A 26,225-nucleotide genomic window follows, 5' to 3' on the forward strand; every position below is an offset into this window, starting at 1 on the left:
AGCGTATTTATTTTAACCCAACAATAGTAGGCTTAGTAAAGCTATCGTCCAAGTGACAGCAAAAATAAGGTTAATATTTAATTTTTGTGTTAATATTTCTAAAGAAATTATGACAGAAATAAAGGGGAAAAAATATGTTGAAGCTGATTGAGTGGTTTCAAACATAAACCGACAAAATTCTCACATTCAGTACAGAATAATTTTGTTGCGCCTAAGAATAATTGTAGCCAGTGCCCCCATAATACGCGGCAGTGGAAATACACACGCCCACACAAAAAACTCCGCGTGTTTTCTTTGAGGTCCCGCATGAATCTGATTAATATCTACTAGATCTATTGTTCGAACCAGAATAACTTTTCATGTGAATTTGTAAGCGATCGCTCACATATCTTGATCCCACTTCTAGCTACATCACTGCGCAGGGAATCTGGTTGTAGCTGCGTTGTTGAAGTTGGTTTTGGTGGATGCCACATGTTACGTTACTACTGTTAGCTAGCTAACGTTAGCTAGCTTGGAGTTTCTTTTTACGTCGCTGGCGGTCCTTACCCACGGTTCCTACACTGGAAATATTGAATTAACATAGAGGTCAGGTGAGTCTTTTTCAACATGAAGACGTGCAATTTTAGACAAATGGGAATTGAACTGAGAGGCGTGTTACGCTTAGCTGATGCAACCGAGTCATTTCACCCATCATTGTCAATGTCTTGTATGTGCTATTACTATAGCGGGCCACCTGTAATGTTTCGTGACAATAAGAGTTTGATGCTTCTACATGTAAAGGACCGGCGATTATCTGGTGATTAAAGAAAATAAAAAACATAAGTGGTAATTGGATGAGACAATGTCTTATGTTGTCACGTGGTGAGTGCCCCTCTTTCCGAATTGTCTGGGTGTTGTACAGTGCTGTGTTACAGTGGGAACTGGCTACATAATAGAGCCCCTAACCCCAAATAAGTGTCATTTACCTGTAGGGTGATTCCATTTGATTTCAATCACATTTTGACAGCTGTTAGGGTTGCGTCAATTCGAATCTGGTATTGGAATAAAATAGTCAGTACAGAGTAACTACTCATTTCTTTGTACTTTAATTAATGCAAACTCTTGAATGGTAAATATGATGTTCGCATATATGGGCTCACTGAAACACCACGCAGGGCAGACAGAGAACTAACTATTCAACCACAAATGTATTCTTTAATACTCTGACAGAGATAGTTCCTGCTCCTTGCTGGGCCTGTCAGAGTAGAGGCTGGGTGTGGTTTAGACTTACTCCAGCCTATCGTTGGCGTGCAGGCTGGTCCCAGCCTCCTGGCTCATCACATGTTGCCAGGCGTTGGATCTTATCTTCCTAGTGTATACTCATAGTGAGCAACCACTCAATTTCCAGTGATTGACTTATTCAGTTGTTTCTCCATTCTATCTGTTCCTCACATGCTCCCCTTGATTGGTTTCACAACCTCCTATCACTAAGCCAGCTGCCTACACCTTGTTACACAATGTTCTCTTTGTCTACCCATTATGCTATCCTGTTTAAGTTCTGATATATTATAAACCATAATTATAGTTGCACATTCAATATCTGCAGAAGCATAAAACCGAAAAATAACCCCACACAGCACCCCCTTTTGATTGGTCATGTGACACGAAAATGGAGGTCCTGAGGTATAAAACCCCTACCCTAACCCTTACTTTAACCATTTTAAATTTAAACTACAATGGGGTAGGACCGTCCCAAGGATCAAGATAACATGGACAAAAATAACGTTTCTACCTATGAACGGGATCCTTGGGACGGCCCAACTCTGATGTCCCCCCTATTGAAGTTGACATTTTAAATGGTTAAGGTTAGAATTTAGGGTAAGTGTGTCCCAAGGATCCTGAATTGCACTAACCCACACTCCAGTTGTGGGTTTGGCCTAAGAGAAAACAATGAATATGCAGAAAAAAACTCATCCCTACTGTAAAATATAGTGGTGGATCTTTGATGCTATTTTGCTTCCACTGGTTCTGAGGCCCTTGTTAAGGTTAACAGCATCATGAACAAGTATCACCTTTTCTGGCCATGAGTTCATATTCCCAAAGTACCAATATAACAACCATGCCCATCTTTCATTTAATTGTGCCTATTAGGGGAGGGTGCTGAATTATTGAAAACAGGGGTTCCAATAATTTTGACTCTTGTAGATTTTATTGCTTCTCAAACAATCTTTCTTTGAGCAATTATTAGTATAAAAAAGTGAATGTAAAAAGTAAACATTCAATACAATAAAGCTCAGTATTTGTATTTATTTTATACCATATTTTTTGCTCATCTTTGTCAAGCTATCCGAGAACTCCAGCCCCACTGTATTGGCCCATGGTAGAAGTGGTCAGAAAATAACTTTTTGGACCCGTATGCCAACACATTTTGCTCAAAGTTGACCCGTTTTGAATAACCTACCATGAGACATCCATGTCTCCATCGGTTGAGACACCGCATACTCTTGAATACAGGGTGGGTGTAATTTTCATAATACAAATATAATTCATAGAATGACCTATCCCTTCAGACCACTGCAATTTAGCTGGTACATCGTTGACATTTTAATTGAATTGACATTTTTGCTTACAATTGCTATCACAAAGATGGTTGCCTCTCAATCCACTGTTCAACTTAAATGTTAATGCCTATTCTATTATCTATATTTCTATTTCTATCAGTTTCCTATGGAAGTTTAACAGTAATTTAAAACCACTGATATTGTCATTTAAGGCAACATTCTCTAGACCTTCAACCATCTTTGTGCTACCATTTTGAATGTTGACGTTTACATTTTAAACCCACTTTAGTACGTTTATCAGTCTAAACATGACACCACCACACTGTATTCAGAGCATGTTGACTTAACTGATGACACAACACAAACACCTCTGGGGAAAAATAAGGTCTAAGCTACAGCATATGAAGAAAACATTAGAATTGGGAGTTTACCACTTTTTTTTGATAATTTACATTAAAGGTAAAAAAATAGAATAAATTATCAAATAGTTTGACAATCCTATTTGTAAGCTTTTAAATAATACCAACACAACCATTTTATATTTTCCAGTGATGAAGACTTGGATGTTTCATGGTAGGGTGGAGTATGCAAAACTTGGAGCCCCTCTAGCTCCTAAATATTTTGACATTCAGGTACAAAAAGTTATTTTCTGACCACTTCTACCATGGGCAAATATGTAGCAAAAGTTTTATTCAAATCCAAAGGGGTGCAGTCAACATTATTGAAATCAAATGGACCAACCCTGTAGCTAGGGCTGCACATTTTGGGGAATATTCAGAGGTGGAAACTTTCTGTGATTTGAAATCAAATGGAACAACACTGTAGCTAGGGCTGCACATTTTGGGGAATATTCAGAGGTGGAAACTTTCTGGGATTTGAAATCAAATGGAACAACCCTGTAGCTAGGGCTGCACATTTTGGGGAATATTCAGAGGTGGAAACTTTCTGTGATTTGAAATCAAATGGAACAACACTGTAGCTAGGGCTGCACATTTTCGGGAATATTCAGAGGTGGAAACTTTCTGGGATTTGAAATCAAATGGAACAACCCTGTAGCTAGGGTTGCACATTTTGGGGATTATTCAGAGGTGAAAACCTTCCGTGGGAATATATGGGAGTTAACGGAAATGTATGCAAATTAATATTAATACCATTTAAATGTAGATGTTTTTTGCATTGGATATATTTACCATATCATTTGGAGAAGAACATAAACCTTTTACCTTATCATAAGTAGACATAATTGCAAATTATTAAATCCTTCCAATAGAAAAAAAACAATTGAGTTACGAATTTAACTTTAATTAAATGAGTTGACTTCACATGGGATGATTTCACTGAACAACAAAAGGGAATATTGAATGTCCCCAATGATCTGTAAAATGATAACCAAAGCTTTAGTTTCTAGACTATCTTCCTCTCAGGCTTCCATGTCTTCTCCCTGGACCTCCTCAATGTCCACCTTTTGAACATCAGACTCTGAGGCCTCATCTTCACTGTCACTTTCCAACCTTGTTGAGGATGGCTTGTTGTCAGGCTCAAAAAGCCTAACATTTGCCGGGTGGCAACCACTTTTTCAACCCTTGTATTGGTCAGCCTTTTGCGTGCTTTGGTGTGTGTGTGTTCCCAAACAAGGACCAGTTGCGCTCTGAGGCGGCTGATGTTGGTGGGATTTGGAGGATGATGGAGGCAACAGATCCACTTTGTCCCTTCTACCAGGTGGCTCATGAGATATGTTGGCACGACTGCCATATTGCATCTCCATCCCAAAGCACTTACTTGGAAGTGTACTTCCCCAGACTGCCAAGAACCTTTCCCTCATCCAGGCCAAGGTGGCAAGACAGTATTGATCTCTGCACCAGACAGGATGCTCTTGCCAGCATACTTGAGGTCCAACATGTACGCTGCTGCGTGTATGGGCTTCAGGCAGAAGTCTTCACGCTTTTTGATGTATTTCAGAACTGCAGTTTCCTCTGCTTGGAGCGACAGTGAAGTGGGCAGGGCAGTATGGATTTCTTCTCTTACATCTGCAAGCAGTCTGAACATCAGACAGGATGGCATTGTCTCCCTCAATCCGTGCAATGGCTACTGCTATAGGTTTCAGGAGTTTCAGGCTGCTTACCACTCTCCCAAAATACATAATCCAGGAGGATCCTCTTGATGGGCTGTCCATATTGGCAGACTGTGATATGGCCATTTCTTGGAGAGACTCCTTCCTCTCCAGGAGACTGGAGACTGTTGCTGGGCAGCTTCAATGTGGTGCTCTTATTCTTCTCACTTTGCTTGGTGAGGTAGATTGCTGCTATAACTTGATGACCCTTCACATACCTAACCATTTCCTTGGCTCTCTTGTAGAGTGTATCCAATGTTTTCGGTGCCATAATGTCCTTGAGCAGATTCAATGCATGAGCAGCACAGCCTCTGGGTGTGATGTGAGGGTAGGCCTCTTCCACTTTAGACCAAGCAGCCTTCATGTTCGCAGCATTGTCTGTCACCAGTGCAAATACCTTCTGTGGTCCATGTTCATTGAAGACTGCCTTCAGCTCATCGGCAATGTAGAGACCAGTGTGTCTGTGCTCTTGTAGAATACTGATTGAGGGGTGGAGATGATGTAGTTAATTATTTCTTGCCCACGAACATTCGACCACCCATCAAAGATGATTGCAATAGTCTGCTTTCTCTATGATTTGCTTGACCTTCACTTGATCTCTGTTGAACTCTTCATCCAGCAAATGAATAGATAAAGCATGTCTGGTTGGAGGGGTGTATGCTGGAAGAAGAACATTCAGAAAACTCTTCCAACACACATTGCCTGTGAGCATCCGAGGCATACACAGCTCGAGCAAAGGCTGTGTATGACTACGTTCCTCCATTGAGTCAAAACTTCAGATTCCTGGAGGACCGTGAGCTGTTGCTATCTGATTTTAAAAAAAATCATTTTCACCTCGAATAGAAGTAGAGGGACTTTTTTCAGAGGTTGCTTGTTGTGAGCGCTGAGGGAACTTTATGCACTTGGCCAGATGATTCTGCATCTTTGTTGCCTTCTTCGCATATGATTTGGCACAGAATTTGCAAATGTACACAGCTTTTCCTTCTACATTAGCTGCAGTGAAATGACTCCACACATCAGATAGTGCCTGTGGCATTTTCCTGTAAAAAAAAACAACAAATACATTTTCATATACAGATAAATAGTTAAGCAATTAGATTAAACAACTCCTTTGTAAGAAATGTTTTTAAATGAAACATGTATGGAAACAGGTTAATTAATTAACACTCCTCAGTTAGCAGGCTCAAGTAAGCTAAAACCCACATGGTAGAAAAAACTAACTAGCAGAAACTGTTAACAAGTTAGAAATGATTTAAACACACTTTGCTCTAGGCTACTATTTACTAGTTAACAAAAAATCATGTATGTCATATAAAATATATTCACCCCACCCAGTATTGTAATCCAAATTTACCAGAAAGCATGTAGTCCTTGGCTCAGACAGTGTAGTAGTGTGGGCTCAATAGCATCTCATTAGTGTGCAAGATCTTGAGAATCAGCTGTACATGTGATGGAAGAGTGCACTGTACATGTGATGGAAGAATGCACTGTGCATGCAGAGGGTTGCAATTCCATTGAATTGGGGATAGTTTAACCAAAATATGCCACAAGACCTAGAATTGTCTTGTGTATCCCACAAAACAGGTTCGCTGTTATAAGCTAACTTTTTTGATGAGTTTAAGCAAAATTACCGGGCTTAACCCCCCCCCCCCATGGAAAATTTCAGAAAAACGTTCCAGAAATTTACCAGGAAGTTTCCGACCCTTTGCGACCCTACCTGTAGCTAAATGCTGCCACAGTGAACCACTAAACAGAAAAGTTTTATGAACTTGGTGAATTCATGACACTGAGAGGAGGGGGTGGGGGAGGCTACTACAAATAGGGTAAGTCTATTTGAATTCATCACTTTTTGACAGCACCCCTTTTTGATTTGAACGAATCCTTCCACACATTTCCCTATTGTAGAAGTGCTTAGACAGTGACTTTTAGGGCCTGAATGCCAAATCATCCAAAAGATAAAGGTACTTACTTTTGGTCATGTAGTGCACAACTATGTGGACACCTGCTCATTTGAACATCTCATTCCAAAATCATGGCCATTAATATGAAGTTTGGCCCCCTTTTCTGTTATAACAGCCTCCACTCTTCTGGGAAGGCTTTACACCAGATGTAGGCGCATTGCTGCAGGGACATGCTTCCATTCAGCCATGAGCATTAGTGAAATTGGGCACAGATGTTGGGCGATTAGGCCTGGCTCGCAGTCAGCGTTCCAATTCATCCCACAGGTGTTCGATGGGGTTGAGGTCAGGGCTCTGTGCAGGCCAATCAAGTTCTTCCACACTGATCTCGACAAACTATTTTTGTAGGGACTTTGCTTTGTGCACGGGGGCATTGTCATGCTGAAACATGGAAGGGCCTTCCCCAAACTGTTGCCACAAAGTTGGAAGCACAGAATCGTCTACAATGTCATTGTATGCTGTAGAGGTTGACCGATTAATTAGGGCCGATTTCAAGTTTTCATAACAATCGGTAATCGGTATTTTTGGACACCAACTTACCGATTAAAAAAAATAAATAATAATTATATATATATATATATATATATATATATATAAAATAAAAAAATAGAATTAAAAAAAGTAGCTTTTTTGCAATATTAACCAGGTGAAATTGTCACTTTTGCGTTCATTGCACGCAGAGTCAGGGTATATGCAACAGTTTGGGCCGCCTGGCTCGTTGCAAACTAATTTGGCAGAATTTTATGTAATTATGACATAACATTGAAGGTTGTGCAATGTAACAGGAATATTTAGACTTAGGGATGCTAACCGTTGGATAAAATACAGAACGGTTCCGTATTTCACTGAAAGAAAAAACGTTTTGTTTTCGAGATGATAGTTTCCGGATTCGACCATATTAATGACCTAAGGCTCGTATTTCTGTGTGTTATTATATTATAATTAAGTCTTTGATTTGATAGAGCAGTCTGACTGAGCGGTGGTAGGCAGCAGCAGGCTCGTAAGCATTCATTCATTCAAACAGCACTTTTGTGCGTTTTGCCAGCAGCTCTTCGCAATGCTTCAAGCATTGCGCTGTTTATGACTTCAAGCCTATCAACTCCCAAGATTAGGCTGGTGTAACCGATGTGAAATTGCTAGCTAGTTAGCGGGGTGCGCGGTAATAGCGCTTCAAACGTCACTCGCTCTGAGACTTGGAGTAGTTGTTCCCCTTGCTCTGCATGAGTAACACTGCTTCGAGGGTGGCTGTTGTCGATGTGTTCCTGGTTCGAGCCCAGGTAGGAGCGAGGAGAGGGACGGAAGCTATACTGTTACACTGGCAATACTAAAGTGCCTATAAGAACATCCAATAGTCAAAGGTATATTAAATACAAATCGTATAGAGAAATAGTCCTATAATAACTACAACCTAAAACTTCTTACCTGGGAATATTGAAGACTCATGTTAAAAGGAACCACCAGCGTTCATATGTTCTCATGTTCTGAGCAAGGCACTTAAACGTTAGCTTTCTTACATGGCACATATTGCACTTTTACTTTCTTCTCCTACACTTTGTTTTTGTATTATTTAAACCAAATTGAACATGTTTCATTATTTGTTTGAGGCTAAATTGATTTTATTGATGTATTATATTAAGTTAAAATAAAAGTGTTCGTTCAGTATTGTTGTAATTGTCATTATTACAAATAAATCAATAAATAAATATCGGCCGATTAATCGGTATCGGCCTTTTTTGGTCCCCCAATAATCGGTATCGGCGTTGAAAAATCATAATCGGTCGACCTCTAGTATGCTGTAGCGTTAAGATTACCCTTCAATGGAACTAAGGGGCCTACCCGAACCATGAAAAACAACACCAAACCATTATGCCTCCTCCAACATAATTTGCAGATGGCATTGGGGCAGGTTGTGTTCTCTTGGCATCGGCCAAACCCAGACAGATTTGTCTGTTGGACTGCCAGATGGTGAAGCGTGATTCGTCATTCCAGAAAACGCGCTTCCAGATTCCAATGGCGGCGAGCTTTACACCACTCCAGCCGACACCATGCGCAAAGCCAAGGGATCTTAGGCTTGTATGTGGCTGCTCGGCCATAGAATCCTATTTTCATGATTCTCCCGACGGAACGTTCTTGTGCTGACGTTGCTTCCAGAGGCAGTTTGCAACGGATTTTACACGCTTCAGCACTCTGCGGTCCCATTCTGTGAGCTTGTGTGGCCTACCACTTCGGGGCTGAGCCATTGTTGCTCCTAGAGGTTTCCACTTCACAATAACAGCACTTACAGTTGACTTGGGCAGAAATGTGATGAGCTGACTTGTTGGAAAGGTGGCATCCTATGACGGTGCCACGTTGAAAGCCACTGAGCTCTTCAGTGATTCCATTCTACTGCCAATGTTTGTCTATGGAGATTGTGTACATTTAACCTTGTGTTTTAGGTTATTGTCCTGCTGAAGGGGACAATTATCTCCCAGTGTCTGGTGGAAAGCATACTGAACCAGGTTTTCCTCTAGGATTTTGCCAGTTTCTTTTCCAGTGATGAAGACATGGATATCTCATTGTAGGGTGGGGCATCCAAAATAGGTCAACTTTTAACACCATTGTCTCTTGAATGTTTTGGCATTCGGGTCTAAAAAGTCACTTTCTGGCTCCTTCTTTCATGGGCAAACATGTATGGAAAGTTTTCAATCAAAAGGGATGCTGTCAAAAAGTGACTCATGGATTTACCCAATGCACTTTGAGCTTGGTGTGCCCACTTTCAATTTACCCCATGCATGTAGTAGCCTAGATGCATGTGGCATATTACTAGCCACACTAAACTTTATGGCTGGGATGATACCAGTATGGCAATATTTTTTTCCCATGGCAAATATTGAAGCAGACAACTCTGTTCCTTTAATAACCTGCTGCATGTAAAAGATTGTGTGCTATAGGTTGTAAAGTAAATTGTCATCCAGATACACATTTCATCTTTGTTTCCAACATCAGGGTTGTTTTTCCGAAAGAAGTTATCTGCTTCGTGTCTGGTTTCCTTGCCATGATACTAATGAGTGTCGCCATACTGGTATTGTCCTGGCCCTACTAAATGATGTTTCCATCTTTTGATAGATGGAGAAGCCTCCCCTGTCCAATGAGGATTACATGGCGGTGACACCAGAGACTCAGCTGGGCAGCTTGGCTGGCGAGGATGGTCAGGAGGGCGTAGTGGAGCCCCCCGCCCGGGATGGGTGGGACAGTAAAGTGGAGTATTTCCTGGCTCAGGTGGGGTTCAGCGTTGGCCTGGGCAACGTGTGGAGGTTCCCCTACCTCTGCCATCAAAATGGAGGAGGTGAGGATGGTGTCGGTATCAGTGGGTTTAACATTTGAATCATTAAGCAGCCACTCTTATCCAGAGTGACTTACAGTAGTGAGTACATACATTTTCGCATTTGTTTTCTCACCTGGTCTAGGATCAGTTTAGCCTTTTTCAGATCATAATGAATAAGATTACATGGATAAGGGAGACCTGATCCTAGATCAGCACTCCTACTCTGAGATATGTTATAAATACTGGCAAAGGTCTGAGGCGGCAAACTACTTGAACATTTTCCTCTAATCTTTGCTGTGAATGCATTTGTCTTGGAAAACAATAACTCAGTATGCCTTTTTAGTGCATCTTCAAATGTCCTAATGGATTTGCTAATATGATTCAATTACTATCCTCACTGTCATATTAACTAACACTTGGCACAAGGCCAGTTTTGTTTTTAGCCCTCGTGAACACTTCTATCTTTTTCTCCTTCCCACAGGGGCCTTTCTCCTCTTGTACGTGCTGCTCATGATCCTGGTGGGCATTCCCCTGTTCTTCCTGGAGCTGGCGGCTGGTCAGTCCATCCGGCAGGGCAGCATCGGGGTGTGGAAGCACATCTCTCCCAAGCTGGCGGGGATCGGCTACTCCAGCTGTGTGGTGAGAGATTTAACAATGTAGCTGTCCGCTAGTCATACAAACGCGGTCACCTGGGTCGGATTCATTACGCCAATTCTGTTGCAAAAACTCTCTTAAACGAAACAGGGAGGATTTACCTGAATTTGTCCCAGAGCAAATGAGTTTCTATCGTTTTGTTTTTATACGGATTCCGTAATGAATACACCTGACCTGACCCCACATGGCCCAAGGTCAAGGATTAGCAATGCTTCAGTTTGAGCACGAGATTTGAAATCCTATTGGCGCATTGCATTTGACTTTACATAACATCACTAGACTGGAGGGCGTTCTAATTGAGTTCAAATTTGTATCCCCAACATGTTATAAATATCAGGGTGTCGTATGAACATGAAATGCCTGGTAGGAGATCCTGAGGGAGACAACAATGTGTTACTAACCCATGTAAACTTCTCCTTTTCAGGTGTGTTTTTTTGTTGCTCTCTACTACAACGTGATCATCGGCTGGAGCCTTTTCTACTTAGGAAACTCATTTCAGTATCCACTACCGTGGCAAGAGTGTCCTGAACACGGTAACATAACTGGTAAGTAAACACTCCCATAGCAACGACCCATCAGCTGTGTCTAAAAAGCCGTCGTATTCCGTTCAAATCAAATTGTTATTTGTCACATACACATGGTTAGCAGATGTTAATGCGAGTGTAGTGAAATGCTTGTGCTTCTAGTTCCGACAATGCAGTAATATCCAACGAGTAATCTAACCTAACAATTACCTTATACACACAAGTGTAAAGAAATGAATAAGAATATGTACATAAAAAAATATATGAATGAGTGATGGTATAGAACGGCATAGGCAAGATGCAGTGGATGGTATAGAGTACAGTATATACATATGAGATGAGTAATGTAGGGTATATAAAGTGGCATTGTTTAAAGTGGCTAGTGATACATTACATTAAGATGGCAAGATGGTATAGAGTACAGTATATTCATATGAGATGAGTAATGTAGCGTATGTAAACATTATATGAAGTGGCATTGTTTAAAGTGGCTAGTGATACATTTATTACATCAATTTTTCCAGTGGCTGGAGTTGAGTCAGTATGTTGGCAGCAGCCACTCAATGTTAGTGATGGCTGTTTAACAGTCTGATGGCCTTGAGATAGAAGCTGTTTTTCAGTCTCTCGGTTCCAGCTTTGATGCACCTGTACTGACCTCGCCTTCTGGATGATAGTGGGGTGAACAGGCAGTGGCTCGGGTGGTTGTTGTCCTTGATCTTTTTGGCCTTCCTGTGACATCGGGTGGTGTAGGTGTCATGGAGGGCAGGTAGTTTGCCCCCGGTGATGCGTTGTGCAGACCTCACTACCCTCTGGAGAGCCTTACGGTTATGGGCGGAGCAGCTGTCGTACCAGGCGGTGATACAGCCCGACAGGATGCTCTCGATTGTGCATCTGTAAAAGTTTGAGTGTTTTTTTGTGTCAAGTCAAATTTCTTTAGCCTCCTGAGGTTGAAGAGGCGCTGCTGCGCCTTCTTCACCACGCTGTCTGTGTGGCAGGACCATTTCAGTTTGTCCGTCACTTTCTACCATCTCCACTACTGTCCCGTTGATGTGGATAGGGGGGTGCTCCCTCTGCTGTTTCCTGAAGTCCACAATCATCTCCTTTGTTTTGTTGACGTTGAGTGTGAGGTTATTTTCCTGACACCACACTCCGAGGGCCCTCACCTCCTCCCTGTAGGCCGTCTCATCGTTGTTGGTAATCAAGCTGTAGTGTCGTCTGCAAACTTGATGATTGAGTTGGAGGTGTGCATGGCCACGCAGTCGTGGGTGAACAGGGAGTACAGGAGAGGGCTGAGAACGCACCCTAGTGGGGCCCCAGTGTTGAGGATCAGCGGGGTGGAGATGTTGTTACCTACCCTCACCACCTGGTGGCGGCCCATCAGGAAGTCCAGGACCCAGTTGCACAGGGCGAGCTTGATGACGAGTTTGGAGGGTACTATGGTTTTAAATGCTGAGCTGTAATCGATGAACAGCATTCTCATATAGGTATTCCTCTTGTCCAGATGGGATAGGGCAGTGTGATGGCGATTGCGTCGTCTGTGGACCTATTGGGGCGGTAAGCAAGTTGGACTCGGTCTAGGGTGTCAGGTATGGTGGAGGTGATATGGTCCTTGACTACTCTCTCAAAGCACTTCATGATGATGGAAGTGAGTGCTACGGGGCAGTAGTCATTTAGCTCAGTTACCTTAGCTTTCTTGGGAACAGGAACAATGGTGGCCCTCTTGAAGCATGTGGGGACAGCAGACTGGGATAAGGATTGATATGATATAAGGATTGATATGTCCGTAAACACACCGGCCAGGGATGGGCAACTTTGATGTGGGTGGGGCCCACAAAAAATCTGAACTCATCATGAGTGGCCACAGTAGCTCGTAGGTCTGCAGTACCCACATTGACAGCGGGAAAAAAATATATATATTTGCAATTTAATATTTTACTATAGGGTGGAGCCAAATGTCTTCAGTTTTTTTATGATATTTGATGGTGAATGAACCCCCCCATCGGTAATTCGACCATGCTTTACCAGCCAAATGTTTTTTGCTGACATGAGCTAATTGAGTGACTGTAGCACTCTGATGCGCAACCACGTTTCGAAATTGCACCTGCTGTATTCTAACTGTCGACAAACAGTCAGTTGAGACCCCGACCGAGTTCCCCACAAATATTTATACTATATATAACTTTTTTTGTGTGGAAATTGATCCTCGGGGACCACCAGTTGCCCATCCCTGCCCTATATAGTGCACTACTTTTGAGCAAGGCGGCACATAAAGTGTACTATATAAGGAATAAGTTGTCATTTCGGCTGCAACAATCTTCTTCCATATTCTTTGCCTAACATTTTCACCTGACCATTGCTTTGTTTCTTAATCTCAGTGAAGGAATGTGAGGCCAGCGGTGCTACCACCTACTTCTGGTTCCGGAAGGCTCTTAACATCACCGACTCCATCAACGAGATGGGCGAGTTTAACCTTGTCATCACCTGCTGCCTGCTGGCTGCCTGGACCATCGTCTGCTTGGGCATGTTCAAGGGCATCAAATCCTCTGCCAAGGTACTGAATGTTCTGCTTAAAGGGGAAGTTTGTCCAAAATCCACTAACTCCCAAGTGATTCCATACTGAAAGAGGTCAATTATGCCAACAAAGGGAATCATGATCTGCTGGCACATTGTAGAACAGATGTCCACAGGCAGAAAGTGTATGATGTGCAGTGTAGCCCAAAGATATTGCTTTTGTTGTGTTGAACTTGACAGTAACGTGTGTGAGTGAGGGGGGATTATTTAATGTTTTACTCAGTGAACGGTATTTTTGCACATATGCAGCCTTGTGCACTTGATCGATGTCTACTATAGTGGCCACTGTAATAGAGCAGAAATAGAATACCTGATTGTTTCATTCTAGTTCTACGTAATATGTTTTTTTCCCAAATGCAGTATTTAGATGTGTGCGTGGTCACAAGCATTCTATTATAAAGGCTGTCATGGCTAACTGCAATATTAGTGTATTGTTTTTTTCTCAAGACTTGACTGTCATTTGCAGTAAAGTCAATGCAACAAATAACATCGGATTGCTTTCTTTACATTTTTTAGCTGTGAGTTAGGTTCACATTAACCACTTTTTATTTCACACACAGACTGATCATGTAGATCATATTGTTTGTTGTTTAATTAGTTAAAACCTACATTTCCCCCCTAGCAGGGATTTTCTGCGTGATTCAGTGAAAAAAAGTGTCACATTTTTGGGCCCTCACCAGTTTGCATCCCTGTTATAAATGACCGTTTTCCCTGCTGTAAGCCTTATCTACCCCTCCTCCTCTTCTCGTCCAAGGTGATGTATTTCTCCTCGGTCTTCCCCTATGTGGTGCTGCTGTGTTTCCTCATCAGAGGGCTGATGCTGGAAGGGGCTGCAGAGGGCATCAAGTACATGTTCTACCCTAAGGTATCATCATCATCCACCCAGCACGCCTGCTTAAGCACACACTTATAACAAACCCTGTTAGTGTGTTTGGTAACTGTTCTTCTGATTTGCTCCAAAGGGGTATGTGGTTCATAATTTCTCAGCTTTTGAAACCATGGCAATTAACAAACTAGATACATTTTGGTCATGTAGTGTATGTGGACACCTGCTCATTGAACATCTCATTCCAAAATCATGGACATTAATATGAAAGACTTTCCATTAGACGTTGGAACATTGCTGTGGTGACTTGCTTCCAGAGGCAGTTTGGAACTCGGTAGTGAGTGTTGCAACAGACGTATTTTACACGCTTCAGTGCTCGGCGGTCCCGTTCTGTGAGCTTGTGTGGCCTACCACTTTGCATCTGAGCCGGTGTTGCTCCTAGACTTTTCCACTTCATAATAACAGCTCTTACAGTTGACCGGGGCAGAAATCTAGCAGGGTTAACTGACTTTGTTTCTCCACTGACTCTCTCCCCCTCGCTCTTTTTTTCCCCTCGCTCTCTTCACCCCCCCTCTTTTCTCCCTCCAGCTGGAGATCTGGGGTGAGGTGCAGGTGTGGCGCCAGGCAGCAACGCAGGTTTTCTTCGCCCTGGGCCTGGGCTTTGGCTCGGTCATCGCCTATTCCTCCTACAACCCACGTAGCAACAACTGCCACCGCGACGCCCTCACTGTCTCCACCATCAACTTTCTCACCTCTGTCCTCGCCACGCTGGTGGTGTTCGCCGTGCTGGGCTTCCGCGCCAGGGAAGTCGCCATGCGCTGCGTGACTCAGTGAGTGTGCTTTTTTTGTGGGGGTTTTTTGCTCAGAACTTGGGGGCCAAATAAAATCGCCCACGGGCCACCAGTTGGAGTAATCTGTTAAATGTCATACCTACTCGGTCAGAAAACTCTGGGCCGTTGCTAAAATGTACAATGAACTGACTGCTTGTTCTCCACCCTCCCCTCTCTCAGGAACTTGGAGAAGCTGTCGGAGCAGTTCTCAGTGGGCCCTCTTGACCGGGACCTGCTGCCCGTGTTCAACATCTCTGACCCCAGCTTGGACCTCCTGGAGGCCTACAGGGAGTGGTTCAATGTTCACGGAGCCAAGGTCCCTGGCAACCTCACCGACTGCAGCCTGGAGAATGTGATGAACAAGGTAAACGGTTGATCTTGCGTTCAAGTTTGCCTCTTCTTTTACTGCATCTCACTCTCTATATTCTTTGAGTTACAGCTTTGCCCTCTTTATTTGGAAACCAAACTAACCTGCCTGTTTGTTGCGCCTCCCACTCATTATGAATTAACAAATTACATTTTAGTAGGTTTATTGCTAAAATGTGTATATAAAATGTAAAGGTAAAGTTTGGATCTGTTGAGATGCTATGTCACGATAAATGTAAATCTCCCCTTTGGCCTCTCTCGCAGGGTGTGGAGGGCACAGGGCTGGCGTTCATAGCCTTCACAGAGGCCATGACTCTGTTCCCGGGCAGTCCCTTCTGGTCAGCCCTGTTCTTCCTCATGCTGCTCAACCTGGGTCTTAGCACCATGTTCGGCACCATGGAGGGCATCCTCACACCCCTCACCGACAACTTCAAAGTGCTGAAGCGCCACAAGACCATACTCACAGGTACAACAAGACCATACTCACAGGTACAACAAGACCATACTCACAGGTACAACAAGACCATACTCACAGGTACAACAAGACCATACTCACAGGTACAACAAGACCATACTCACAGGTACAACAAGACCATACTCACAGGTACAACAAGACCATACTCACAGGTACAACAAGACCATACTCACAGGTACAACAAGACCATACTCACAGGTACAACAAGACCATACTCACAGGTACAACAAGACCATACTCACAGGTACAACAAGACCATACTCACAGGTACAACAAGACCATACTCACAGGTACAACAAGACCATACTCACAGGTACAACAAGACCATACTCACAGGTACAACAAGACCATACTCACAGCTACAACAAGACCATACTCACAGGTACAACAAGACCATACTCACAGGTACAACAAGACCATACTCACAGGTACAACAAGACCATACTCACAGGTACAACAAGACCATACTCACAGGTAAAGAGTTTCTCGTAACCCAGTCAGGCAGCCTAACGTGAGTTTCTGACCAAGTTTGTGAATATATTTTTTTATCTACCAATTTTCGTTGACGAGAAAATTGATAGATTCCCGTTCAAAACGGAACTGCAATTTAGAAATAATAATTCCAGCGGAAAAATCTGACATAACTATACTACACTGTAAATCGAGAAATATACACATTGATCAAACTGTTTGATGTACAGTGCATTGGGAAAGTATTCAGACCCCTTGACTTTTTCCACATTTTGTTAAGTTACAGCCTTATTCTAAAGTGGATTAAATTGTTTTTTTTCTCTCATCAATTTACACACAATACCTCAATGACAAAGCAAAAACAGGTGTTTAGAAATTGAAATCACATTTAAATAAATATTTAGACCCTATACTCAGTACTTTGTTGAAGCACCTTCGGTGCTGCACAAGCAGTGGGCAGAAATGTTTTGGTACCCTTCCCCAGATCTGTTCCTCGACATAATCCTGTCTCGGAGGATTATGGACAATTCCGTCTACTTCATGGCTTGGTTTTTGCTTTGATTTGCACTGTCAACTGTGGGACCTTTATATAGACAGGTGTGTGCCTTTCCAAATGATGTCCAATCAATTTAATTTACGCCAGGTGGACTCCAATCAAGTCGTAGAAACATCAAGGATAATCAATGGAAACAGGATGCACCTGAGCTTAATTTCAAGTCTCATAGCAAAGGGTCTGAATACGTATTTACATAAGGTAATTGTTTTTAATTTTTAATACATTTGCAAACCATTTCTAAAAACCTGTTTTCCCTTTGTCATTATGGGGTATTTTGTGTAGATTGATGAGGATTAAAAAAAAAAGATTTAAATAGGGCTGTAACGTAACAAAAAATGTTGAAAAATAGAAGGGTCAGTATTTGTTGCAATTTAATCCAAGGCACCACCATATTTTGTTGATGTAGCCTAGTTTTTATGTAGGAATCTGAAGCACTGTTGGCCAACTGGTAAATTGTTGAGGTTATTACAGCCTAGTGAAAATTCTGTTTTTACTGTATGATAACCTGCTTATAGAGTGACTGGGAACATATCAGATTCTCCTCTAAACAAAGCATGGAGCGGAGATTCAGCACAATGGATAACGCCGCGGTTGATCAATTCCTAGTGAATCTAAGTCCGCCATGCTCTTGTAGTGTAACATCATGGAACAATGTTGCAAATGTCTACCCTATTTCGGACCCAGTGTATCAGCCGTTTTGTTAACAGTGAGCGAGTAGCGCACATATTGAGCCTCTGCCACACTGGTAGTATGGAGATTGTCTACCGTAACTGTGTCGGGTCTCGTTTAGCCTATTCATGAAATTCAGCAATTCAAGCCATGAAGTATTCTATTGGGGACTTTATGTCGAGTAAATATGGCAGGCTGTTAGCGTTGTGATGACTGGTCTTATGTATGAATGAAGCCAGAGTTATGTCCAGTTCATGTAGCTAATCGCACGTGCCCATTTTGCATTAGTGTGGTATAGCAATTGTATATTATTGGTCCCGTCATTATTTTTCTCAGGAAACAGGAAGGAGCTTGGTCGAAATCTCGGGATACTGTTTACCGGTATTAAACCCTATTTGGGAACCACTGGAAGAAAACTATAGAGGTCAAGTACAATAAAGGCTTATTCACGTTGGCAGTCAAGTGTCTCAAATCCAATATTGTTCCACCTTCGTAGGTGGTTTGAAATCAGATATAAATCTGATTCCTGTCCATGCGACTTGTCTGAACGGTCAAATCGGATTTATTTGGCCTCAAGTGGTTTTTAGACTTATTTGGCATGTCTTGTTGCTTGCTAGCTACTCTGACAGTTTTTACAAGAACATGTAGTATCTAACTAGCTTGTTAATTGTTTACAAACAAATTATTGAATGTGCTATAAAGCTAAACGGCTAGCTAGCTATACTGAACAGAAATATAAACGCAACATGTAAAATGTTCATCCCATGTTTCATGAGCTGAAATAAGATCCCAGAAATGTTCCATTCTCACAAAAAGCTAATTTCTGAAATGTTGTGCCCAAATTTGTTTACCTTCCTGTTAATGAGCATTTCTCCTTTGCCAAGATAATCCACCGGACAGGTGTGGCATATCAAGAAGCTGATTAAACGTCATGATCATTACACAGGTGCACCTTGTGCCGGGGACACGAGGCGACTCTAAAATGTGCAGTTTTATCACAACCAAATGCCACAAATGTCTCAAGTTTTGAAAGAGGGGTGCATCTTTTCCTTTGAGGCTTTAAGTGTTCTTACATTATGATTTTGAACATTTAAAAAACTGGGAAACGTCCATGGCAGGCTACATGAGTGATGGGAAGCACGAGCACCACTTAACTTGTTTTTAAGTATCCCTATATTTCTATTATTATGGGGCTATCACTCTTATTAGTGCGCCTGCGCAGCAGTCAGTCGTTGTTGATGAACCTGGCCTGAGTGCAATGGCAACCATGTAGTGTGCTAATACAGTTTAGTAAACGTTGTTAAACTGGAACCTTGTCAGTGTGTCATTTCGAGTTAACAACCACCACCACTGTGCACACGTGTTACGAATCCCTTTGGCCCTGCAGTCTAGGGTGGATGGATACGAGACCCGTAATGTAACGCATGCAAATTATAACAGTGAAAAGGAACAGTGAGAACTAATAACCACAGACAACTTAAATCTACCGTCAAACACTCATGGTTCATTGTTTAAACACACAGTAATGGGGAGGGGGGGGGAGGGGCTGAGCTGGACCCAAGGAAAGAAACAAATATCCAAAAACACCCCTAAGCTAGACTTGTCTGCTTCAATACAGCTAGCTAACTAACCAATAAAATACAGCGGGTGGTCTGCCCAGTTCTAACTAGTGTTCTTAGGCAAAGTATTCCTACGGGTAATGTATGCCCATGGGCGACTTGGCTTGGTACCCCCTTTTCCTACCATCACACCAACAGTCAAACACCATAACAAAACATACTCACATAATACCAAACAAATGTGACATGTAGGAGCAAAAAAACAAAAGAGCTCAATCCAAAGAGAGAGATTCAGAGAGATTGAGCTATTGAGAAAACTGACTGGCTTTTTAAACCAAGGGGATGTGATTGGGTAAGAGAAAAGAAGCAGGTGTGTCTTCAGGGCAGAAGGAAAGAAAATACACACACAGGATACCTGTATCCGTAACAACACGCTGTCGTTACTATGACAACTAGTGTAGCCATGTCAGCAAATGACTGCTGTCTGAACAAACACATCCGATTTGGTAACTTGTAATTGGTGTTTAGACTGTCAGTATTTCAAAAAGGATTTGAAAAACAGTCGAAGTTCGGTAGCCCGAAGTCTACGCCCCTTCGTCGGTGATTGGTCAACAGTACTTACTACTCCCAGTAGGAGTGGGACCTATGGACGGGATTCTTCAATTAAGTGTTTGTAATTTAATGAGAGAGGACTAGTTTTCATGCCAAAAAAATTCACTTGAGAAATACTGCACCAAACATCTTTAGTTAAATGTAAATTTGCCTGACTAAGGCCTGCTTGGTAAAAACATCAATGAATTACAGATTTTTTGATTTGTCTATTTTGAGGAAGTGTATCCTGGCGAAATTGTTGCTATGGTGTCAAGAAGGACAAACATTGGCACTTTTTTTCTTGTTTTTCAAGCAAAGGTCTTTTCAGAGAGTATGCGAGGCACAGACGTTCGCTTCGCCTAGGCGCAAACCAAATTTTAATATGCGGTCACGTTTTATAAGATGGCATCATAATGGGGCCTGACTGTTAGTCCTGACTCCTCTTTAGTAAATATGCCCAGTATATCTGTGTGGGATCTGTAATGTTCTCCCTCTGTCCCCCAGTGTGTAGCTGCATCATCGGCTTCCTGATTGGCATGCTGTTCACGCAGCGCTGTGGGAACTACTTTGTGATGATGTTTGACGACTACTCCGCCACCCTGCCCCTCATCATCGTGGTGGTGTTTGAGTGTTTCAGCGTGTCCTGGGTGTACGGCGCTGACCGGTAAGAACCTATTAGCTACAGTGACTGCATAAACCGCATGGCACACTTCAGAAATTAGATGAGACAATTTATTTCACGAAAGCGGAATATTCATTAAAGACATCCTCCGGTGCTTTGGCGACTAGTAAGTATTTTTGAAACCTCCCCTTTTTAGTGATGTGTCAATGTGTAGTTCATACATGCATAATCTATGAGTATATTACCTAAATTAGCCACGAAGTCCCTAGTTTTAAAGCAATTGTTTTTTGGAAGATGTGCGGTGCCATTTTCCCCCACATGGGCCAGCCCCCTAGCAATTCGAGTTACAGCCAATGAGCTTCAGCCCCTCGCCATTTGAGTGACAGCTAGCAAGACACACACACACAGTAGAGCCAGAGAGAGAGCTATGACATGGTGCACTTATCTGAAATTCAGGGACCACTTTTGGCACGTGGGTGCTACTTTCAGAACTACTGGCTAAAAATGGTACAAAAGTACCGAAGAATATCTTTAACCTCTATGGGCTAGGTGGGACGCTAGCGTGCCACCCGTGGTGCACTCCATCAACAGCAGGTGCATTTCAAGAGCGGCAAATTTGAATCCAAATAAATGTCAAAATTCAAATTTTTCAAACATACAACTATTTTACACCCTTTGAAAGATAAACATCTCCTTAATCTAACCACGTTTTACGATTTCAAAAAGGTTTTACGGCGAAAGCATAAATTTAGAGTATGTTAGGACAGTACATTTACAAGAGTTGTGTGTAATGTTTTGTCAATTCAAAGACAGGGTCACCAAAACCATAAAACCAGCTAAAATGATGCACTAACCTTTTACAATCTCCATCAGATGACACTCCTAGGACATTATGTTAGACAATGCATGCATTTTTAGTTCTATCAAGTTCATATTTATATCCAAAAACAGCGTTTTACTATGGCATTGATGTTGAGGAAATCGTTTCCCTCCAATAACCGGCAGTCAAGTCAGCGTCACAAATTAAATAATTAAAATTAGAAAACATTGGTAAAATATTATATTGTCATTTAAAGAATTATAGATTTACATCTCTTGAACGCAATCAACTTGCCAGATTTAAAAATAACCTTACTGGGAAATCACACTTTGCAATAATCTGAGCACTGCGCCCAGAAAAATACGCGTTGCGATACAGACTAGACGTCATGTTGGGGAGATCTAAAATCGAAAATACTATGTAAATAATCCATTACCTTTGATTCTCTTCATCAGATGTCACTTCCAGGTATCACAGGTCCATAACGAATGTAGTTTTGTTCAAAAAAGCTCATCATTTATGTCCAAAAATCTCCGTCTTGTTAGCACATGATCTAAGCCAGCCGGACTTCTCGTCATGAACGAGGGGAAAAAATATATTTCCGTTCGTTCAAACATGTCAAACGTTGTATAGCATAAATCATTAGGGCCTTTTTTAACCAGAACATGAATAATATTCAAGGTGGACGAATGCATACTCTTTTATAACGTATTGGAACGAGGGTACCCAACATGAACTCGCGCGCCAGGTGTCTAATGGGACATCATCGTTCCATGGCTCTTGTTCGGTCAGATCTCCCTCCAGAAGACTCAAAACACTTTGTAAAGGCTGGTGACATCTAGTGGAAGCAATAGGAAGTGCCAAAATATTCCTCAGCCCCTGTGTTTTTCAATGGGATAGGTTTAAAGGCAATACAACACATCAGGTATCCACTTCCTGTCAGAAAATGTCTCAGGGTTTTGCCTGCCAAATGAGTTCTGTTATACTCACAGACACCATTCAAACAGTTTTAGAAAATTTAGGGTGTTTTCTATCCATATGTAATAAGTATATGCATATTCTAGTTACTGGGTAGGAGTGGTAACCAGATTAACCTGTTGGGTCTAGGGGGCAGCATTTGCACGTCTGGATAAAAAAAATGTACCCGATTTAATCTGGTTACTAATCCTACCCAGTAACTAGAATATGCAGGAGATGTTTATCTTTCAAATGGTGTAACATAGTTGTATTTTTGAAAAATTTGAATTTTGACATTTATTTGGATTCAAATTTGCCGCTCTTGAAATGCACCTGCTGTTGATGGAGTGCACCACGGGTGGCACGCTAGCGTCCCACCTAGCCCCAAGAGGTTAAATCGGTTATGTTTTTTTATCCAGCCGTGTCAATACTGCCCCCTAGCCCTAACAGGTTAATGAAGAAATGTAATCATACTTGAATTATTCAAGGTAGAACGAAAGTGGCTCCAAATGTGGATTTAAAACATTGATCCTTCAGGTTGACTCGCTGTGTCTGTCTGTTTCCACTGGTCTCTCACTGATCATTGCCTTGTATATCTGAACGATCAGGTTCCTTGATGACATAGAGAAGATGCTGCACTGGCGCCCCCCTGTGGTGTATAAGTACCTGTGGAAGTATGTGTGTCTGCTGGCCATGCTGGGACTGCTGGGAGCCAGCCTGCTAAAGATGTGCTTCAAACGGCCCACCTACACTGCCTGGAACAGAGAAACGGTTAGGCAACGCTAGGCTGCTCATTGTCCTCTCACTTTGGATCGTATTATATTTAACCAATAAGGCCAGAGGGTGTGGTATATGGCCAATATACCACGGCTAAGGGTTGTCCTTATGCATGATGCAACGCGGAGTGCCTGGACACAGCCTTAGCCATGGTATTTAGCCATGGTATATTGTCCATATAATAACAAACCCCTGAGGTGCCTTATTGATATTATAAACTGGTTAGAAATGTAATTAGAGCAGTTAAAATAAACATTTCGTCGTACCTGTTGTGTACGGTCTGATTATACCACGGCTGTCAACCAATCAGCATTCGGTGCTCGAACCACCCAGTTTATAATTGTATTTAATCATCTCGGTTTCTCCCTCAGGCCTCAGAGGTGACTCTGGACTACCCTGACTGGGCCCTGGGCGTCTTGGCTGTTTTGATCATATTCGCCACGTTGCCTGTTCCCCTGGGCTACATCCACTCCACCCTGAGAAACCGAGCTAGACGCAACTCCATAGGAAGTGGCCTGGGAACCGACATGGGGGGCGTATACACTAAGTGCAGCACCGTGGAGTGTGACACCCCCGTAGCCGCCCTATTGGATGAACACCTGGAAAGGAATAGAATACCTAAGGATTCTCCCTCGCCATTGGGCGAGGAGAACCTCAGGCTCCTCCCACAGAGGGAAGGGGCAGAAGATATAGAGGATTCAACTAGTGTGTGAGGGGGAGGAAACGAGGAGAGAACAACAGAAGGACTAAGAGGGAAATATGAGCTGCTAGTTGGCTTGATGTCAGATGTTACATCATGGTACCACGAAAGAATGTATACTGACGTATACATAGAAAAATATATTTTAAAGATAAAATTACTAGTTTTAAAAGATCCTCTGCTTTCAGATGTTCTCTCTATTTTAAATAATATGAATGCAGCCATGTTGGGTTACATTTCATTTTTTATGCTATATTCCAGAGAGGTGAAAAACCCCTAAGGCTCAAACTGTTGTTCATAAATGTGGAGATATGTGTTGCCAAGACGTTGCCTCAAATGTTCAAACCTGCAACCCACCTAAGGTGTTTTTCCACACCACTTTACTTGGTTTCTTACAGATAAGGCTCATGATATGGGGCGGTAAATAACTCTTAAGGACTGGAATATTCCCTCCCACCACAGGTTGGGTGGAAAGGTATAGTTCCACTGTGCGATTGTGTTTCAAAGCGAAAGCAGTTACACAGACCGCCCCTGTAACATGTCCTGCAAATATGTGTCGAGGTAACTTGGTGAATGCAGATGCAAAAGGGGTGACAAAATATTTTCCTGTTTGCCTTCAGTAATAATTCCCATACGACGCACTTGAAAAATGGCAAGTGTTTTTTTTTTTGTTGCTTTAACCTAAATGTCAACGATCCTTGCCAAATTGTATATTGTGCCACTTTGTTGGTAATATGTAATTTTTCCTGCTTTTCACTTTGAAACACAATCAATGGAACTATACTTTTGTGCCCAACCTGTGGTGGAAGGGAATATTCCAGTCCTTAAGGCTCATGATATGGGGCGGTAAAGACCTTATCTGTAACTAAGTATGGGATGTTAAACATAACGGTGTGGAAAAACACAATAGGTGGGTTGCAGGTTTGAACGTTTTGGCAACACATCTCACTTATAAACAACAGTTTGAGCCTTAGGGATTTTATTGACAAAGCCGAGTTGGTAGTAAGGTGACAGTATCAATTTAATCAGTATAGGATCACGAGCACCTGTTTGTGAAGTTGGAAAATGAATCTCCGCACACTCAGGATCAATTTCTTTAGGCTGCGCTTTCCGTCGTCAGACATTCATCAGAGCGTGAATGATTTCTTTACTCACATGGTTACAATTTAGCTTCCTTTTACTTGAGCCTATTGGTTTAGATTCAGTTTAATGTAAGTGACATTTTTCGAAGTGGCGCCGTATCCTCAATGCTGAATTTTGTCTGAGGATATGAGCCATGAACTTGACTTAGTAAGGTCCAATAGTATTTGGACAGTGACAATTTTGTTTTGGCCCTGTACTCCAGCACTTTCAAAATATCTATGGGATTAAAGTGCAGAATGTCAGATTTAATTTGTGGGTATTTAGATCCATATCGGGTGAACCGTTTTTGTACATAGTCCACCAAAGTATGGGGACAAATCCACTTGTGTATTAAAGTAGTCAAACGTTCAATATTTGGTCCCATATTCCTAGCATGCATTGGCTACATCAAGCTTGTGACTACAAACTTGCTGGATGCATTTGCAGTTTGTTTTGGTTGTATTTCAGATTATTTTGTGCCCAATATAAATGAATGGTGAATTGTCATTTGAGTCACTTATGTAAATTAGAATGTTTCTGAACACTTCCACATGAGTCAGTCTCTAGGATTTAGTGGGTCTATGAAATGCTACTGTCCAAATACTTTTGAACCTCGCTGTACATTTCACTTTACTTTTAGATGGAATTTGATGTTAAGTATTTTTTTTTTTACATTATTCACATTGTGTTAAGATAGTACTTTGAGAAAGTGTATTTATACAAATGTGTAATATAATGCAAGTACTACTTTTAATGTTTCAGCCATATTTTTTTAAAAAGTTATCCTTAGTGTATGTGTTTTTTTTTTATTTAAAAAAGAAAAGCATCAGGCTAGAATTATGGTTGACTTTTCTGATTTGTGCTTGTATTTGAAATGTTTTGTTGCCTTAGCACAGGTGTCAAACTCATTCCGTGGAGGGCTGAGTGTTTTTGCTCATTCCTTGTATTTGATTGATGAATTAAGGAACTCCTCACACCTGGTTGTATAGGGCTTAATTGAAAGGAACAACCAAAAACCTGCAGGCACTAGGCCCTCCAAGGTTGATTTGACACCCCTGTCTTAGTGTCTATCTGCAGTTGCCACAAATGTTGGGATTTAATAAATTATTGACTTGGGTTTTAACTTGAAATATACTTATTCCTGTTACCATATTAGAACTTATTGGTTATAATACATTTATATGTAGGGGTGACTAGAGAGACAAGGGGAAGTACAGGAAGGT

The 26,225-nt window shown here is 41.9% G+C and overlaps 1 protein-coding gene across 6 annotated transcripts in view; it reads left to right on the top strand.

The window, feature by feature from the left end:
- Positions 1-26,125, top strand: part of LOC106579242 (sodium-dependent neutral amino acid transporter B(0)AT2) — a 32,459-nt gene extending 6,334 nt beyond the window's left edge. For 3 of the 6 annotated variants that reach the window (XM_045702534.1, XM_014158966.2, XM_014158967.2), the window contains exons 2-12: positions 9,714-9,933; positions 10,394-10,551; positions 10,991-11,111; positions 13,466-13,641; positions 14,416-14,526; positions 15,076-15,317; positions 15,498-15,681; positions 15,948-16,149; positions 20,509-20,668; positions 23,012-23,174; positions 23,552-26,125. In XM_045702534.1, the coding sequence (XP_045558490.1) occupies positions 9,714-9,933; positions 10,394-10,551; positions 10,991-11,111; positions 13,466-13,641; positions 14,416-14,526; positions 15,076-15,317; positions 15,498-15,681; positions 15,948-16,149; positions 20,509-20,668; positions 23,012-23,174; positions 23,552-23,893 (2,079 nt within the window). In that variant the 3' untranslated portion in view covers positions 23,894-26,125. Of the gene's footprint in view, positions 1-232; positions 591-2,322; positions 2,495-9,713; positions 9,934-10,393; positions 10,552-10,990; positions 11,112-13,465; positions 13,642-14,415; positions 14,527-15,075; positions 15,318-15,497; positions 15,682-15,947; positions 16,150-20,508; positions 20,669-23,011; positions 23,175-23,551 lie in introns of those variants that run through there. The other 3 variants (XM_014158962.2, XM_014158964.2, XM_014158968.2) reach the window with 3 other exon arrangements.
- Positions 26,126-26,225: the final 100 nt, after the last annotated feature.

This window comes from Salmo salar, chromosome ssa19 (genome assembly GCF_905237065.1).
Source record: "Salmo salar chromosome ssa19, Ssal_v3.1, whole genome shotgun sequence".
Taxonomy (NCBI): domain Eukaryota; kingdom Metazoa; phylum Chordata; class Actinopteri; order Salmoniformes; family Salmonidae; genus Salmo; species Salmo salar.